This window comes from Equus caballus, chromosome 19 (assembly GCF_041296265.1).
Source record: "Equus caballus isolate H_3958 breed thoroughbred chromosome 19, TB-T2T, whole genome shotgun sequence".
NCBI classification, from domain to species: Eukaryota; Metazoa; Chordata; class Mammalia; order Perissodactyla; family Equidae; genus Equus; species Equus caballus.
This window is the reverse complement of record NC_091702.1, coordinates 31,663,486-31,681,922: the sequence shown is the minus strand read 5'-3', so window position 1 is coordinate 31,681,922 and position 18,437 is coordinate 31,663,486. Positions and strand designations below refer to the sequence as shown.

The following is an 18,437-nucleotide window of genomic DNA, read 5'->3' as shown; positions in this document are numbered from 1 at the left end:
TTCCTCAAAAAAAAAAAAAGTACTTATTAAATGTGAATTATAATTAACTATGATGGTTTTTTGTGGGGTTTTTTTTAGGTATTTTAAATTGATTTTTGGCATAACAAAGCATCTTTTAATTTTATTTTAAGTTGAAAAAGCTGAGTAATTTAAGAGTTTATATTAATAAGGGTATCGTGAATTTCAGTGAAAAGAAATGCACTGTGTAATACTAGTTAAAATGGTTATTTTAAGCTCTATTATGCTGATTTTACCAAAATGAATGTTTATCAGCTGGTTAATATCATTGAATGTTTTTCGTATTCTCATTTCTTGATCCCCAGTAACAGTTGTGTGTGATTTTCATGGTATTTTAAACAGGACAAAAAATTACCAAGGTCCTCATTGCCAACAGAGGAGAAATTGCCTGCAGGGTGATGCGAACAGCTAAAAAAATGGGTGTACAGTCTGTGGCTGTTTATAGTGAGGCCGACAGGAATTCCATGCATGTAGACATGGTATGTTGTTAAAAACTGAAAGTCAAATTTTCTAAGTGATTGTCTTTGTTTTATTTGTTCATTGTATCAGTATTTTAGTTCTTTATGTTAACAGTTTATTTTTGCTAGTGTTAACAGTATGTAAGTGGATAAGTTCAAACTGTTCACTAGTAATTCCTCTTGGGAACATTTTCCAAACATAACACCAATTGGACTAAGCTTTGTGCTTTGTGGTGTAGTTGACTTCCAGGCAAGGTCCTATCTCATCAAGAACTGGTTAAAACAGTTCACAGAATGTGGCTGATCCACAGACCACACTTTGAGTGGGACATATCCAGATTCCCTGATGGACAAGGAGAAGTTTGAAGATTCTAGACTTAGCAACTACTTCTTACTGGCCAAGGGATCTTAGACAAGTCACTTAATGTTCCAGAGCCTTGGCTTAACTGGAAAATTGTAACTAAAAGGACCCTATTTCCCTGAGGTTTGTAGGTGTTATCAATTATTACCAGCTATTATCCACCAGAACCCAACCATGGAGGAATTCAACTATTGGCCTTCTTCATGCCCACAGCAACACTCCAAGCACCAAAATAAATTCATGGTGACCAGCTTCACCTGGGCTTTCAGCATTGCACAGCAGGCCACGCGGCTCTGTGGCCACTTTTCTTTCTCATTCTGTGCAGTGACTATCTTGAGCCTGTTTTCTCCATTCCAACCTCTGACTCTCCCTCTACTCACCTATTCTCAACAGATGAACTTAACTTCATGGAGAAATAGAACTGAGCTTCCTGCCACAGAATCTGCTCATCTGCCTGCATCTGCGTCCATCCTCTTCCCATCCAAGGCCAGTCGTCTGCCTGTGCTCTGGAGTCCTTCTCTCACCTTTTCAAAAATCTTTCATTTCCTTTTCTCACTATATACTCTCAGTCTGGATCATTTTATTTAATCCTAGGGTTTTGCCAAAAACTTCCAAATTTCTATTTCTAGCTCACACTTTCTTTTGAGCGCGGTACGGGTATATCCAACTGGATATACATCTGCATCTCCACCTGGATATGTCATGGGTACCAAACTAATATGTCTGAAGTTGACCTCAAGACCTTTCCTCTATTTTGAACCTGCTTTTTCTTACAGACTTTCGTAACCCAGTAGATGGCAACAGCATTGCGTAAAAATAATAATGTTGAGATTTGAGAGTCTTTGACCATCCCTCCTTCTGCCTTCCCACTCTCCATCCTTCATCCTCATCCATCTAGACAATCACCAAGTGCTGTTAATTCTACTTCCCAGACATTTCTTTCCTCTTCTTTCTGCCCTCTACCTTACGTCAAAGCCATTATCATCTCTTGCCTGGTCAAATACTGTAGCAATCTGTTTTCTCCATTTCAGCCATGCTGATAGTTTAAAATCAAAACTTTTTCATGTTACTCCTCTGCTTTAAATGCTTCAAACATTTTTATGATCCACCAAATTCACAATAATTTAAAAGATGGATAGTATTCAGTGTTGGTTAATGTGGTTGGAAATTAGTATGTTGATGGGAATGTGTATTGATGACACCATTTCAAGGGATGATTAACCAAGAGCTATTAAAGTGTCACATCCTTCAACCTAACCCTGCACATATTCCTCTCAATCTCTGCCCGGACACATGCTCACATGTGTGCAAAAAGGGCTGTGCAAGATTGCTGCCGGCATCCAGTGTTTTGCCATTATGACCTAAACATCTGTGAAGAGGTGCATGATTGAATGAAGACAGGTCCCTCCATAGTGTGGAACAGTGCACAGTTGTTTTAAACTATGAGGTAGACATCTGTGTACTAGCACGGAGAGAGCTCCCAAGACATACTGTTAATGAAAAAAGCAGTTGCAGAAGATTTCTATATAGTTTGATCCTGTTTGTGTAAAAACAAAAACCATATGTGTTGATGAAGATATATATGAATAAATCAGAATGTGAGTAGGGAAGAATGTGTCCCGAGTCGGTCACAGTGCGTGTATCTAGAAGGGATTTGGAAGGAGGGAGGGGGCAGTGCCTGAGGGATCCTTTGCCTTTCTGCTATTGCTCACATTCTTTAGAATAAGAGTGGGTTTATGTTTGTGGAATTAAAAATTAAACAAACAAAAAGAACTTAAAAAAAAATTTCATTGTGTGTTCCCTGAGAGAAAATCCACAGCTTTAGCCTCCCACAAGGCCCTCTGAAATCTGTGCCCTCCCGTCTGTCCAGCTGTATCTGTGGTTCATTGACCCCTTGCTCAGTGTGCTCCAACCACACAAGCCTCCTTCAGTGCCTCAGATGGGTCAGTTTCTTCCCACCTCAGGCCTTCACCTATTGTTTTCTCTGCCTGGGAGGCCTGCCCCCACCTCCATGCCTGTTCCCAGCTCCACGCCCTCCACCCGTTTGCCTGGCCAAGTCCTGATCGTTCTGGAGGGCCCGTCCCTGACCTTCCCTCTCAGCCTTTCCCTGGCCTCCCTCGGGCCTGATCAGTCTCCCTCTTACCTGCGTCATGTCCTTTGTTCTTCCTCTGTGGCCTTTATCACAGTTCTCATTGTGTGTGTGAATGTATATTTGATGTCTGTGTCTGCTTCTAGACAGGAGCATTCCTCTTGTTTACTGCTGTCCAGGCAGTTCCCACCTCGAAGTGTGGCGAAAGTGGGCATTCAGTACATCTTTGAATTTATAAATGATGTCTTCTATCTGGTCTGCTTCAAGGGATGCTGTGATTACGTGAAAGTTTTAAGGGACAGTATAAAATAGTTCACAAATGTAGAGAAGGACCATTCTCATCGTGGTCTAATAATTATATAAACTTTAATAAACTTTGTAATTTTATTTCTTGCTGTATACATCTGTTGCATATTTTGTCTCTGTTGTCAAATTGTAAATTTTAGACATTAAATACATTTAAGGTTATTGTTGTTGCTAATAATACCATGACTAATGCCTGTTGCTTTCCATCCTAAGGAAATTTAATTTCACTCTAGTGTCTGATTTATACATAAAATCAAGTTTTGGCATCCTCTTCATGCAAAAGATTCCAAACTGGCTTATTTTTATAACATAGACATGAGCTGGTACTTCTGTTTCTCAATTCTTGCATTGTTCTTGGGGAGCCAGCATTTTTATTTATCCAGTCAGGCCCCGTGTAATGAGACTTCCGTCAGTGACGGACCACATGTACACCAGTGGGCCCAAAGGTTAGTACCATACAGCCTGGGTGTGCAGTAGGCTATACCATCTAGGTTGTGTAAGTACACTCTGTGATGTCCCCACAACAACAAAATCACCTGACAACGCATTTCTCAGAATGTATCCTTGTCATTAAGTGACGCGTGACTGTAGTAATAAAATGACTCGGAAGCAGTTCTGTACGGTGTACTAGTATGTATTAGCTGTGTGGTCTTTTAAACGTGTAATATTTCTTAAACAGGCAGACGAAGCATATTCCATCGGTCCTGCTCCCTCTCAACAGAGCTACCTTTCCATGGAGAAAATCATTCAAGTGGCCAAGATGTCCACTGCACAGGTCAGAGTCATGAAGAGATTTATAATGCGAAAGGAATAAGTTCTGTACAATTTTCACAAAATTACTTATTATTTATAGCACTCATTCTCTGTTTTTAGCCATTCGCCAGATTTTTACACTTGATTGTTGGGTTGTCATTGTAAACTAGACATGTCCCTTCTCATTCCTCAGCCACTCTACCTTCTTCCTGAGTCATGTACACTTTAGATCTTTTGGAAAATAGGTGGAGGGGGGCTCTAAATTATAAATTAAAATTAAGAAGGAATTCAGCCCTTCTACCTTTGAAACCAGGTAAACATTTAAACAAATAGAGAAACAAATACAACTAAGAGTGTTATAAATGGTGGAAAGAAAGTAAAGCAGGATAAGGGGATAAAGACTGATTAGGAGATGCTTTTAGACAGTGGTTCGAGGCCAGCCTGGTGGCACAGTGGTTAAGTTTGCATGTTCCACTTCGGTGGCCTGGGGTTTGCCAGTTCAGATCCCAGGTGTGGACCCACGCACTGCTTGTCAAGCCATGCTGTGGCAGGTATCCCACATATAAAGTAGAGGAAGATGGGCATGGATGTTAGCTCAGAGCCAGTCTTCCTCAGCAAAAAATAAAAAGGAGGATTGGCAGCAGATGTTAGCTCACGGCTAATCTTCCTCAAGAAAAAAGATAAATAAATAGGGTGGTCAGTGGAGGCCTTTCTGAGGAGGTGACAGTTGAACAAAGACCTAACTGCTATTAGGTCAGCCATGTGAAGGACTTCAGGAGGAAGGTTCAGCCAAACAGAGTTGCCAAGACTCTGAGATGAAAATAAGCTTGGTGTTCAAGGGACAAGTGTGTTCAGTGTTGATGGAGCGAAGGCAGTAAGGGACCTTGTCATTCAGGATCCAGCCAGTAAAACTGAAATTCCATTAGATACTTCAACAGTGGGAATTTAATTTAGGAATTAGATCCACCAGTGTTAGAGGGGCGAGAGAGAGAGAGAGGGAGAGGGGGAGGGGCAGGGGTAAAGAAAAAGGGTATGTTGAAGTTAACCAGAAATTGATAGCCACTGGCTGAGCTGGGGAAGAGGTCGAGGTCGGAGGAGGGACCTTCTGCAGCTGTTGCTCAGATCTCTGTGGAGGGGTCCCACCTGGCTGCAGGGGGCATAATGAGGCTGATTCCCAGAGCTCTAAAAGAACCTGAAGACTGGAACCGCTGCTGTCCAGGGTAGAAGATTAGGAAGACTTCCCCTGCCTCCAGTTTCCCTACAGGGGCCCCTGCTGGCAGAACCTAACAGGAGGCCAGCTGGCAGGAAAAGGAATTTTCAGAGCCCCTTCATGAAGCACAGCATGGAAGGTTGAGTTTGGAGCTGAGAAGACCAACTGACGCAGGAAGAAAGTGGTAGGAGATGATGAAGCAGAGAGGTAAAGGCAACATTATTTAGCGCCTTATAGACCTTGTTAAGGGATTTGCATTTCATTCTAAGTAGCTCCTGGAGGATTTTAAGCAGAGGAGTGATGTGATCTGATTTACATTTAAATAAGATCATTGTGGCTGCTGATGAGGAGTAGACTAGTGGGATGGGGGCAAAGGTGGGCTAATAACAGAGAGCAGGCAGAATAATAAGGAGTTAATTGCAGAAGTCTTGCTCTTCACTGCCACCTGAATTCCTCCCTCTCATAAATTCTTTCGTGTCTCCTCTAGTCACATTGATGTCTCCCTTTTCCTTTAGCATTTGGTTTCCTGTTGCAGTCATTTTTATACTTAATTAGCTATTATCTTGTTTAATGATTTTAATACATATCTTGGCTCCTCAACGCCGTTGTGTTCTTAAGGGAAGAACCCACACCTAAGACTTATTTTCTGTACCTCCTGGCAAACCAAAGAGTTGGTGCATAGAGGTTTATTAATTTGAATCAGTGAATATAACTAGTTGTTTTGTATTTATGTATTCCTGCATCACTGTCCTCCGCTTTAGAGTCAGAGTTCCTAGACTGAATAAGCATTAATTTATACATACGGGTATTTAAAATATGCTTATTTCTAAAGGTTTTATTTATTGCTTGGAGTAAAGGCCCTTAGGAGGGTAAGGAGATGATAATGCATAGATTTTATATATTTCCTTAGGAACATAAATATCACTTTATTTATCATGTATTTGAGCATGCATGACCTAGTATTATTGCTTCCATTTTACAGATGTAAAATCTAACGCACAGGTTACAGGAGATCCAAAATCATCTAGTCTCCCTACTTGGAGTGTGGTCCATGGCATCGTTTGAGAGCTCGGTAGAAATGCAGACTCTTAGGCCTCACCCCAAACCCACTGTAACTTACATTTTTATGCGTAATTTGCATTTTTATTGAGATCTCCAAGTGCCTTGAAAGCAAAACTTGTCTCACTGAAAGAAAAAGGATTAAACAAGAGGCCCTGACTCCCGGCCCCACTCCCTGTTCATCTGACCTGGCTGAGCAGAACTTTGTTGCCCTGCATTTTGGGAAAAGGGAAGGTGTTGTTTAATCAGAAGTTTCAACTGATTACAAATAACTTCTTGAGGCCAGCCCCATGGCCGAGTGGTTAAGTTCACGCGCTCCGCTTCAGCGGTGCAGGGTTTCACTGGTTCGGATCCTGCGCGTGGACTTGGCACCTCTCATCAGGCCCTGTTGAAGAGGCGTCCCACATGCCACAACTAGAAGGACCCACAACTAAAAATATACAACTGTGTACCAGGGGGCTTTGGGGAGAAAAAGCAGAAATAAAATCTTTAAAAAAAACTTCTGAGAGGCCAGCCAGCTTCCTTATATTATTATTGTTTTCTCCTCTAATCAGTCTCCTTAGAGGTGCAGATCCGCTCCCTTTTTAATGAAGGGTCACTGAGACCATTTTTCAGTTAAATAACAGCCCTCCAGCAAATGTCTGATATGCTACTTCCGGGGAATTTGTCAACTCTGTGTCTACCTGGATTAATATTACTTTAAAGATTTTTTTTAGTTTTCCATTTTCTCCCCCCAAAAAATAGGGGTTGGAATTAAGTCAGAAAACTTAGGCCAATGAAAACTGCTCTGGTCCTTTCTGCAGCCCTGAGCAAAAAGGAAGTTCGGTGTATTGCAATTTACGAGGCTCTCTAATAACAAAAATACTTGCCAGTTAGGGGAGCAAACCTTCCCCTACTTTGACTTTGAAGAAGAAACTTACTGATTGTCTAATAAAGGACATTGAATAGCATGTGTATAGTGATTTTGAAAGAACCTTGTCAAAACTGTAGAATTTTTAAGGTGGCCATTTTGACATAGGCATTTTCATAAATGCTAGAATAAAATTTACATGTGAGCTAAATTTCTGGTGATTTGCCTGAGGACATGGCTGTATTGAGAGAATCTAGAAGATGTAGTGATAAGCCTGTTCGTTAGGCTGGTTCTTTTGATGGTCTCTTGTTTCAGACCTTCTCTGGCTGGGGAAGAGGTAGTAGGAAGCTCTGGCTGAAGATTACCATCACCTGAGGAGCCTTTTAAAAACAGTGTTGACAGTGCCTGGTGGAGGGGCCTATAGTTACCTGGAAGAGAGCATAAAGGGGTCTTTTGGAATGCTAGTGATGCTTTTTTCTTGATCTGAGTGCTGGCTATACAGGTGTATTTAGTTTGTGGAAACTTTATTTATAAAAGTTTTAGGGGCTGGCCCCGTGGCCGAGTGGTTAAGTTCACGCGTTCCGCTGCAGGCGGCCCAGTGTTTCGTTGGTTCGAATCCTGGGCGCGGACATGGCACTGCTCATCAAACCACGCTGAGGCAGCGTCCCACGTGCCACAACTAGAAGGACCCACAATGAAGAATATACAACTATGTACCGGGGGGCTTTGGGGAGAAAAAGGAAAAGAAAATAAAATCTTAAAAAAAAAAAAGAGTTTTACACTTACGATGTTCACTTCTCTGTATGTACACTATGCTTTAGAGAGAAGTTGAAAAAATACTTTAGCCAGGCCTCGTCCCTCAGTTACCTGGACTATGTCCCAAGCGTGAGTTTTGGTAAAAGTGCTCCAGTTTCTTTTAATGTGCCACCAGGAATGAATAACTTTATTATAGACATTTCAAAGTCACTGACAAGTAACTTTAACGAGTAGAGCAAATTATTTAACTAAATGCTGGTAATCTATGTGGTTGACCAAAGGAAATCTGTCTGTCCTAAGTATCGGATGTGGGTAGGAAATTCTTGGTAATAAGAATTTAAAGCGTGACTTGTTCCCTCCACCTTGGAAAGGACACATCTCATTTCTGCTCGAAGGCAGAGCCAACAACAACTTTGGGTCTGTACCTACGCCCTGAACAAGCATGAGCAGAATAGATACAAACTAAAAGCATGGAAGAAGTTAGTTTGGCAGAGATTGAAGTGTAGGAGATACCAGTTTTCTATCTTTGCTGTTAAAGGTAATGAAGGCAGATTGTTCATATGGAATGAACAGTCTAAAAGGGCTTGCACTCCTGGTGACTGCAGGGAGAATTGGCGGCTGAGTACATGCCTGATAGCTAGGGAACTAGCTCACTGGTAGTAGTATTGTTGGGTTTTCCTTTTTAATCCATTCGAATGCTCAAGAATACTGTGCTGTGGGTGTATTAAATTGTTCTTCTTAGGAGAAATTAGTTAAACCTCTTGAGGCATTTCCCATAATGTGTGGCTGAACTTTATTTTCACAAGGAGATAGCGACTTTTCTTTTTAGTTATGAAGGGAGAGTATTTATCTAGTTCATCAGAGTTCTACTGAGTTAAGTATCTGTTCAAAGGAAGGGAGACTAGGAACAAGCAATTCGAAAGTGAAATTAAGGAAACAGTTGCATTCAGAATAACATCCATAAAATTCAAATACTTAGTAATAAAATTAGCAAAAGCAGTTCAAGACCTATGTATTGAAAACTGTAAAACATTGCTGAGAGAAATTAAAGAAGTCCTAAATAAATGGCTAGTTGTGTTGTTGGAAGACTCAGTACTGTGAAGATGGCAATTCTTTCTGACTTGATTTATAAATTTAATGCAATCTATACAAAATCGCAACAGGCTTTTTTGATAGATATTGACAAGTTGGTCCTAAAATAGCTGTAGGGCCTAGTATATAGTTAAAACAATTTTGAAAAGACTAACAAATTTGTAGAGTTTAGACTTTTGGATTTCAAAACTCATTATAAAGTTACAGTAACTGAGATGGTGTGGTATCTGAAAGATAAACATGTATGTCAGTGGAATAGAATAGAAAGTCCCAAAATAAACTCGCACATATATGGTCAATTAATTTTTTAATAAAGATGCTAAAGTAATTCAATGGGGGAAAAATAGTCTTTTCAACAAATGGAATTGGATGTCTGTATGCAAAAAGATAAACCTAAAGTCTAGATCCTACATCTTTACCTCACATCTTATACAAAAAGTTAACTTGAAATATGTCATAGACCTAAATGGAAGAGCTAAAACTATAAAACTTCGGAAGAAAACAGGAGAAAATCTTTGAGAAGGTTAGGCAAAGATTTCTTAGATATGATACCATAAGCAAGATACATAAAAGAAAATATTGATAAAATAGACTTCATGAAAATTTAAGACTTTTACTCTTCAAAAGAAACCTAAATTAACATAAAAGGCCATGAACTAGGAGAAAATATGTACAAAACATATATTTGATAAAGGACAGGTGTCCAGGATATATAAAGAACACTTATTACTCAATGATAAGAAGACAAACAACCCAATTTTAAAAATGAGCAAAAGATTTGAATAGATGCTTCATCAAAGAAGATACACAAATGGCCAACAATTCTATTAAAAGACGCTCAATATCGTTAGCCATTAGAGAAATGCAAATTAAAACAACAGTTAGATACTGCTTCATACTCACTAGGGTGCTGTAATCAAAAAGACAGTTACTAACAAGTGTTGGCAAGGATGTGGAGAAACTGGAAGCCTCATATGTTGCTGGTGGGAATCTAAACTGGTGCAGCCGCTTTGGAAGTTCCTCCAAAGGTTAAACATAACCTTTTAAGGTTAAACATAAACCTTTTATGTGTTAAACCTTTTGTGTTAAATGTTAAACATAAACCTTTTGTTTAACCATAAACAAAAAGTTTGTCAGTTCCTCAAAAGGTTAAACATAGAGTTACCATATGAACCAGTTACTCTACTTCTTAGATGTATGCCCAAAGTAAATGAAAACATAGATCCACACAAGAACTTACACGTGAGTGTTCATAGTGGCATTGTTCATAATAACCAAAAAGTGGAAATAATCCAAACGTCCATTTACTGATGAATAGATAAATGTGGTGTATCCATACAGTGGAATATTATTCAGCAATAAAAAACTGATATACTGATATGTGCTAAATTATGGATGAACCTTAAAAATATTGTGTTTAGTGAAAGAAGCCAGTCACAAAAGACTGTATGTATTGTATGATTCCATTTATACAGAGTGTCCAAAACAGGCAAATTTATAGAGACAAAGTAGATTAGTGGTTGCCTAGGGCTGGGGATAGGTGGGGAATGGAGAGTAACTGCTAATAGGCATGGAGTTTCCTTTTAGGGTAATAAAAACTTACATTGTTAGATCTTGCTCTGTCTTAGATTATGGTGATGATTGCACAACTCTATGAATACAAACATCCTTGGATTGGGTAAGTTTATAGTATATGAATTATAGATCAATAAAGATGCTTTAAAAGTACGATACTACTATGCACCCACCAGAATGGCTAAAGTCAAAAGCACTAATAAGGCCACGTGTTAGCAGGGATGTGGAGAAACTTGGATTCACCATACATTGCTGGTGGAAATGCAAAATAATGCAGCCACTTTAGAAAACTGGCTAGTTTTTAAAAAGTTAAACGTATTCTTACCATATTTTGACCCAACAATTGCACTCCTGGGTATTTACCCTGGAGAAATGAAAAATATGTTCACACAGACTTGTACATGATTGTTTATAACAGCATTATTCATAATAGCCCAAAATTGGAAAAAACCCACATGAATGGGTAAACTAAATGTGTTATATCTATATAACCCATACCATCTATAAACAAATGTGGTATATTTATCCATGTTGTTGTGTGCATCAGTAGTTCAACATGGGTGAACTGCAAAACAGTACGCTAAGTTAAAGAAGCCAGACGCATCAGACTACAGTTCCATATATATGAGATTTCTAAAAAAGGCAGAATTATAGAGACAGAAGCAGGTAGTTGTTGACTGGTTCTGGGAGCAAGGATTAATCAGTTATGCACGTGGGCACCTAAGAACTTTTTTGAGTGACCGAGGTATTCTAAACCTGGACTATAGTAATAGTTGTACAGTTGTATAAATTTACTAAATCCGTCAAACTATAAGTGCGTGAATGTGATGTATTGTACATCATACCTCAAAAAAAAATGTTTAAAAACCAGGCAGGGCTGGAATGTAGACCTGTTTCTCTTTGCCTAGGATAAATAATATTTGACGTTTCATATAAAATGCCTAAAGTTGAACTTTGGTTTGAAAGAAACAAAACTCTAGACTGACATCAAAATGTGATTATCTAGCATTTTGTTCAGTATCTGGCATTTTGTTGTCTGCTGTCACTAAGATGTCAGATTTTCTATTCATATCAGTTTCCCAAACATCTGAAGCTTACGCTTTTAATGTAACTGTTTTGAAATAGGGTTGGCTGTGTTTTTTTCTTTTCACGTTCTCTTGGTTATGATTCTTGTACACACCTAATTATCATTTTAGAAGAACAAAAATGCTCTTGGAGCTATTGAAGTTGGAGAGGGAGCTCCTTCATCCCTCATTGAATCATCTAAGCCTATTCTTTTGCTTTTCTCTCTTTCCTTCCTTTCTGCTGTTAATATATTTGCTCTTAGAAATCTTGCTGTCCTTCAGTTACTGATTTCGTTCTTCTGGGGGCTAGAAAGTCAGGTATATAAATTTGTTTTTTGTATTTTTTTAAAGATTGGCACCCAAGCTAACATCTGTTGCCAATCTTCTTTTTTTTTCTTCCTCTCCCCAGAGCCCCCCAGTACGTAGTTGTATGTTCTAGTTGTAGGTCCTTCTGGTTCTGCTATATGGGATGCCGCCTCAATATGGCTTGATGAGCAGTACTAGGTCCGCAGCCAGAATCCAAACCGGCAAAGCCCTGGGTTGCCAAAGCAGACCACATGAACTTAACCACTTGGCCCTATAAATTTCTTAGAACTCTAAGTAAATTGCAGGTGACTAGGTTAAAGTCTGTGCGGGGGGGCCTCTTTCATTAAAGTATATATAAACTTTACTATATGACTTTTTGTTTGATTCTTAGCTTTTTTCTGGAAAGCTAACGTTGGCAGATAGTGACCTGAAGATATATGAAGATATATATGACCTGAAGATATATATAAGATATATTAGTAGCTCTTTTCAGCTTTTGGGTACCATGGTTTCAATTTTAGGCCAGCTGTGTATGGAGACAAAGTAAACAGAGCCCCCTTATCATTCTGAAGTCCTTTACTCCTACTTGTAAATATTCCTTGACATCCTACCCTAATAGCAGTATTATTTTCAATTAAAATGCAGATTCTTCTGTACCGTATGATCCAACAATTCCAGTTTTAGATTTATACCTAAATGAATTTAAAGCGGGGCCTCAACAGAAACTTGTACATCAGTGTTCATAGCAGCAGTATTCACAATAGCCAAAGAGTGGAAACAGTCCACATGTCAATCAACAGATGAATGGATAAACAAAATGTGGAATATACATACAGTGAAATATTATTCAGCCATAAAAAGAAATGAAATTCTGGTACATGGTATAACGTGGCTTAACCTTGAAAACATGCTAAATGAAATAAGTCAGACATAAAAGGACAAATATTGTACATTTCCACTCATATCAGGTACTTAGAATGGGCAAATTCTGTAGAGACAGAAAGTAAAATAGAGGTTATCAGAGAAGGGAAAATCAATGTTTAATGGATATGGAGTTTCTATTTGGGATGATGAAAACGTTCTGGAGATGGATGGTGTAATGGTTGCACAACATTGTGAATGTACTTAATGCCACTAAAATGTACAATTAAAAGTCGTTAAAATGGTAAATTTTATGTTATGTATATATTACCACAATAAAAAGAAATTAATACAATTTAATAAAGAAAAGACTTTTCTGGTTCAGAGAAGGCTTTAGAACTTTAGTATGAATGTTTCAGACATCTCTGAAAACAGATTTTGTTAGAGACCTTAGTGTACCTGTCACCAGTGTAGGGAGAGGCCTCCCCAGAGGAAGACGACGTCAGCTGCATCACAGTTTGCCAACGGGACGCTAGTAAGTTTGTCTTTTCATTTCTCACTTCCAGGCTATCCATCCAGGATATGGCTTTCTTTCAGAAAACGTGGAATTTGCTGAACTATGTAAGCAAGAAGGAATTATTTTTATAGGTCCTCCTTCATCTGCAATTAGAGACATGGGTATAAAGAGGTATGAGTTTATACTTTTAAATACAACCATAGGAAGGTCCATTGAAATGGTTTGTCTTACCTATAATAAACATGTTAATTATACCCTTTTGTTGTTGTAGGCATAAGTTATTTATCTGCCAATCCAGTGAGTTACAGAAAATATTTAACTAATTAGTGTTTCTGATCAATATGTTAATTCGTTTTTTAGGATTAAAAACAGGGTAGGATGAGCTATCACATGAAAAACTGGATTGAGGAAAACTAACTAATAGATATTTTAGTATATGCATTAATCTTTGTCTCAGACTGTAGTCCTTTCTTTACTTATGGGATGTTTTATTTTAAAAGTTCCATTGTATTTTATAGACTGGGCGGTATTTGTGTCTTCCCTTGTATGAAATAATTTCTAGAATTGGGGCATCTTGTGTGTTTTATTCTAAAGCACATCCAAATCCATAATGGCTGCTGCTGGAGTGCCTGTCGTGGAAGGGTATCATGGCGAGGACCAGTCGGACCAGTGCCTGAAGGAGCATGCTGGGAGAATCGGTTATCCTGTCATGATTAAAGCCGTCCGTGGTGGGGGAGGAAAAGTAAGATTGTGTGTGCTTGTGTTTTCCGTTTCAGACTAGTCTTCCTTGTTTTGTTATGTTGTAGTCCTGACTGTCTTTCCATCTTAGGGTATGAGGATCGTTAGATCTGAAAAAGAATTTCAAGAGCAGTTAGAATCAGCACGAAGAGAAGCTAAAAAGTCTTTCAGTGATGATGCTATGCTGATTGAGAAGTTTGTGGACACACCAAGGTGGGTCCAGCTTTTTCTGACTCAGATTTTTCTTTTTTAAAGATTGGCACCTGAGCTAATTTCTGGTACCAATCTTTTTTTTTTTCTTACTTTTCCAAAAGCCCCCCACAGTACCTGCTTTATTCTAGTTGTAGGTCCCTCTAGTTGTAGCATGTGGGACCGCCACCTCAGCATGGCCTGATGAGCAGTGCTAGGTCTGTGCCCAGGATCCAAACCAGCGAAACCCTGGGCCACTGAAGCAGAGCACACGAACTTAACCACTCGGCCACGGGGCCAGCCCCTGACTCAGATTTTTAAAATTAAATTATAAAAGAAATGCACACACATTTTATAGAATATAAAGTTCTAATAGTACATGAGTACATTCAGTTCCCCAATCCCACTCCCTGATGTGACTGCTTACTACAGTGTGGTGTACATTCCTCCAGGCATTGTCTGTGTGAATAGAAACACAGAATGCAAAATACATACGGAAGAACAGTGAATAGAATCTTAGATAATATTATATGCTAATATTATATCATAGACGTGTTTCCATGTCAGTAAATATAGATCTACCTCATTCTTTTTATTGGGCTTAATGGTTCCATGAAATTGATGTACCATTAATTCACTCGATCCATTTCCTGTTGATGGAATTTAGTCTTTTTAAAATAAAAAATTCTTGTAAGAAATTAAGCCTTGTCTTACAGATCACTATAGTATCGGTTGAGATGCTCAGAAAGTGGAAATAGTTACCCAAATTGAATTGTGATTGTAAGTGATATATTAACAAATAATACTACCAACAGATCACCCTTGCATTGCACTTACCATGTGCCAGGGTCTAAGTATTTTACGTATACTAAGTAATCTTGCTGTCGTAATTCTAATCTAATTCCTACGACAGTCCCATTGGGTAGGCCCTATTCTCATTTTGCAGGTGAGGGCACTGAGCAACTGCGTGGTCATATGACTTGCCTGAGGTCTCCCAGCTGGGAGGTGGTGACGCTGGGATCTGAACCCAGGCAGTTTGACTCCGGAATTTACACTCTAAGCTGTTGCACTAAACTGCTTGTCTAGTATCATGATAGCAAATGCCATGTGAATTTCTGATTTTCTTCTTTTCTGGAATTTTATTTTCATGTGTATTGCTTAGAATAAGATACTGATTATAAAAGCTTCTTGTTCCATAGATTTTGTGGTAATTATATAAATATGACCTGTAAGTCATGTGACTTTATAAAGAATAATTCACTTGGGAACCATGACCAGAGAGGGATTTACCTTGAGGTAATGGACTAAAGCTTCAGGCCATTTCCTTGCATGAGCCTCTTCTAATATCTTGAACCTAATGTCGTATTCTTCTTCTTAAAGAAGGCCCCCAAATTGTATGTGTTGCAGCCTTACAAAACTCAGAAGTGTCCCTGAGCATGGCCAGTAAATTAAATTCGTTTCGAGTTTGATAGTAAAAAAAAGTCAGTCTCAAAGTAGGCCAGTTGATTAGGAGAGCTCAGCATATGCCACCTATTAATGGGAAGTAAGGCAAAAATGGAGGGAGTTCTAAGGTAAATTGAGGGCTCCTTTCCACGATATCTTTCAAAAAAGAATAGGCTGACTGTCCAAATTGGCATACCCTTGAGTTAGAATTGTTGTGGAGACCTTAGCTAGCTATTTCAGTGGCTGTAACTCAATGCCTGCAACGTTTTTTGATGATGTAAATTCTTTACTTATGAAATGTTAGCTATATATTCCCTCACATTGTAATTTATCCCCCCAATAGCTGGGAAGCTCCTAGGAATCAAGGACTTGATAGTGTATTTCTTTTTATTTTCCCCTCTATATTACCTGGTAAATTACTTTCTACATGTTAGGCATCAATAATATTTTCTGAAATACAGAAGTAATATAAATACATTACAAACTTGGAACATACAGGAGATGGGAAAGAAAGTCACTCATCATCTCATTCTCCTAATATAAATATTAGCATTTCTATATATTTCTATTGCGTATTTTCTAGTAATAATATTTTAATGTCATTGTAATCATACTGTTTTATATCCTACTAAATAATTACCTGTTGAGTTAATAGAATGCCAGAAGATTGTCAAGGTGATGCTAATAACTGACAGAAGTAGGTGTCAAGATGTTTTATAAATCCGGTCAGAGCTGTTGAGCTTATCTGAAAGGTTGGGATAGAAAAGAATCTTCAAAGTGTACTATTTTGGAGGATAAAAAAAGAAATTAGATTCCTTCTTCACTTCATATTCAGTATATATTCTAGATGGATTAAAAATTAAACTGAAATAAAAACTTTAGAACTCTTAGAAGATACCAAGGCATTCCCGATAGAATCCAGCTGCATCTGTCTCTCTGCCCAGCCAGACCCCAGCAGTGGCTGAATTGGAGCAGCTGGAATTTGATGCACCTCCTGGTTCTCGGGCACTGTGCTCTAGAATCTCTAAGTTAGATACAGCAGCCCGGAAAAGGATCAATCAGAAAAAGGAAAATAACAAGAGCAATTTGAGGACTATGGAAATCATAACAGAGCACAGATCCTCAATGAGCTTCCCTTGTAAGCAGCCAAAGGAAAAGTGTTTCCAGCTTCTAAGAACTCAGAAAAGAGCCATTTTATGCTCCTGGTGTGGCCCCAACATGTTCCTTTCATAACCCAGAGTTCCTGCTGTAATGTCTCTGTGCCTGGAGCAGCTAAAAGATAAGGGAGAGTCAGTGGAAGTGATAAAATTTTACATTTGGAATTTGAAAAACAAACAATTCAGCTCCAGCATATAAAGAGCTTGGGAGATGTCGCTCACATCCAAAAAGCAAGTAAAAATCTGAACAAAATGAAAGTCAATGAATTTTAAACCCATTAGAGAATTGAGGCCATAGGGCAAACCACCACCCTGAAATCTGGACAGACGTATGAATATAGTGAACCACAGCCAAGATGAGCTTACGTGGAGCAGAAGCTGCTGGAGTCATAAGCTGATAGGAACACTTAAATGAGAATTTTGACAAATTACTGGAAGCTGAGTATGGACTAGCTTGATAATGAGAAACTCCTTAGGGCCCACTCTTGGGGGGAACTCCAAATTTTCATGGATTTTTCCCTCCGAGAACACCACCAGGTCCTCACAGAGAAAATCTGAGAAAAATTCCCTCACATATTTGCACAGGAGAAGGAGGAAAGTAACCGTTTTGAAATAGGCCTGGAGCAGTCTATTCTCCCTAACAAATGCCAGCACTTCTAGGGAAACTTTGCCAGAGCCTTTTCTGTCTTTGGAGAGGGGCAGCTGGCCAACTCTAACCCCCGTAGCCTTCCTATTTCACCTAAGGGAAGAAACAAAGCTAGGAAACATTTCTGAAGCACACAGGGCCACAGGCCTACTAAAACACTGAGATTTAATTGTAAGATTATAGGATGCTTTCCCTCCCCCACACCATACTACCATGTCAGCAGGGCGCTAGTATAATAACAGTGGGTTACGACTGAAAGAGCTGCAAGACACAGACTCTATTTAAGAAGGAGTTCTTGGGGAAACCCAGAGACAACAGGAGAAAAAACAAAACAAGGATGCCAGAGGAAACCAAAGCCTCTGGCACCTCAGCTACTGCAGACATCAAACGGAGCCCGCCTCCTAGCCAGGTTAACATAAAACCTGCAGTGAAGGTCTCTTTCCCTCAGCTCCTGTTATGTGATACATCATGACCAGCTTTTAACAAAAAAAATTACAAGCCTGCTAAAAGTCAAGAAAAAGCACAGTCTGAAGAGAAAAAGCAAGCATCAGGAGCAGACTGAGCTGTGGCACAAATTTTGGAATTATCAAATATAGAATTTAAAGTAATTGATTAATATGTTAAGGGCTGTAATGGAGCAAGCAGACAACATGCAAGAAGAGAAGGGTAACTAAGGGGAGATATGGAAACTGAAAAACACCAAAAGACAATGCTAGGAATGAAAAACATTGTAACAAAAATGAAGAATGCATTTGATGGACTCATCAGGAGACTGGACACAGCTGAGGAAAGAGTCGGTGACCTGGAACATATGTCAATGGAAACTTCCCAAATTGAAATGCGGTAAGAATGAAAGCAAACAGAACAGAGTATCCAAGAAGTGTGGGACAATTTTAAAAGGTGTAATGTATGTGTATTTGAATACTACAAAGAGAAGAAAAAGAGAAAGGAGCAGGAGAAATATTTCAAGTAATAATGCCAAAAGTTTT

General features: G+C 38.9%; 1 protein-coding gene across 1 annotated transcript in view; it reads left to right on the top strand.

Annotated features, from left to right (window-relative positions):
- The window catches only part of MCCC1 (methylcrotonyl-CoA carboxylase subunit 1), a 60,901-nt gene that overhangs the window by 7,914 nt on the left and 34,550 nt on the right, over positions 1-18,437 (top strand). Inside the window, exons 4-8 of the mRNA XM_001915596.5 lie at positions 361-497; positions 3,912-4,007; positions 13,325-13,446; positions 13,870-14,017; positions 14,105-14,226. Coding sequence (XP_001915631.1) covers positions 361-497; positions 3,912-4,007; positions 13,325-13,446; positions 13,870-14,017; positions 14,105-14,226 — 625 coding nt within the window. The remainder of the gene's footprint in view (positions 1-360; positions 498-3,911; positions 4,008-13,324; positions 13,447-13,869; positions 14,018-14,104; positions 14,227-18,437) is intronic.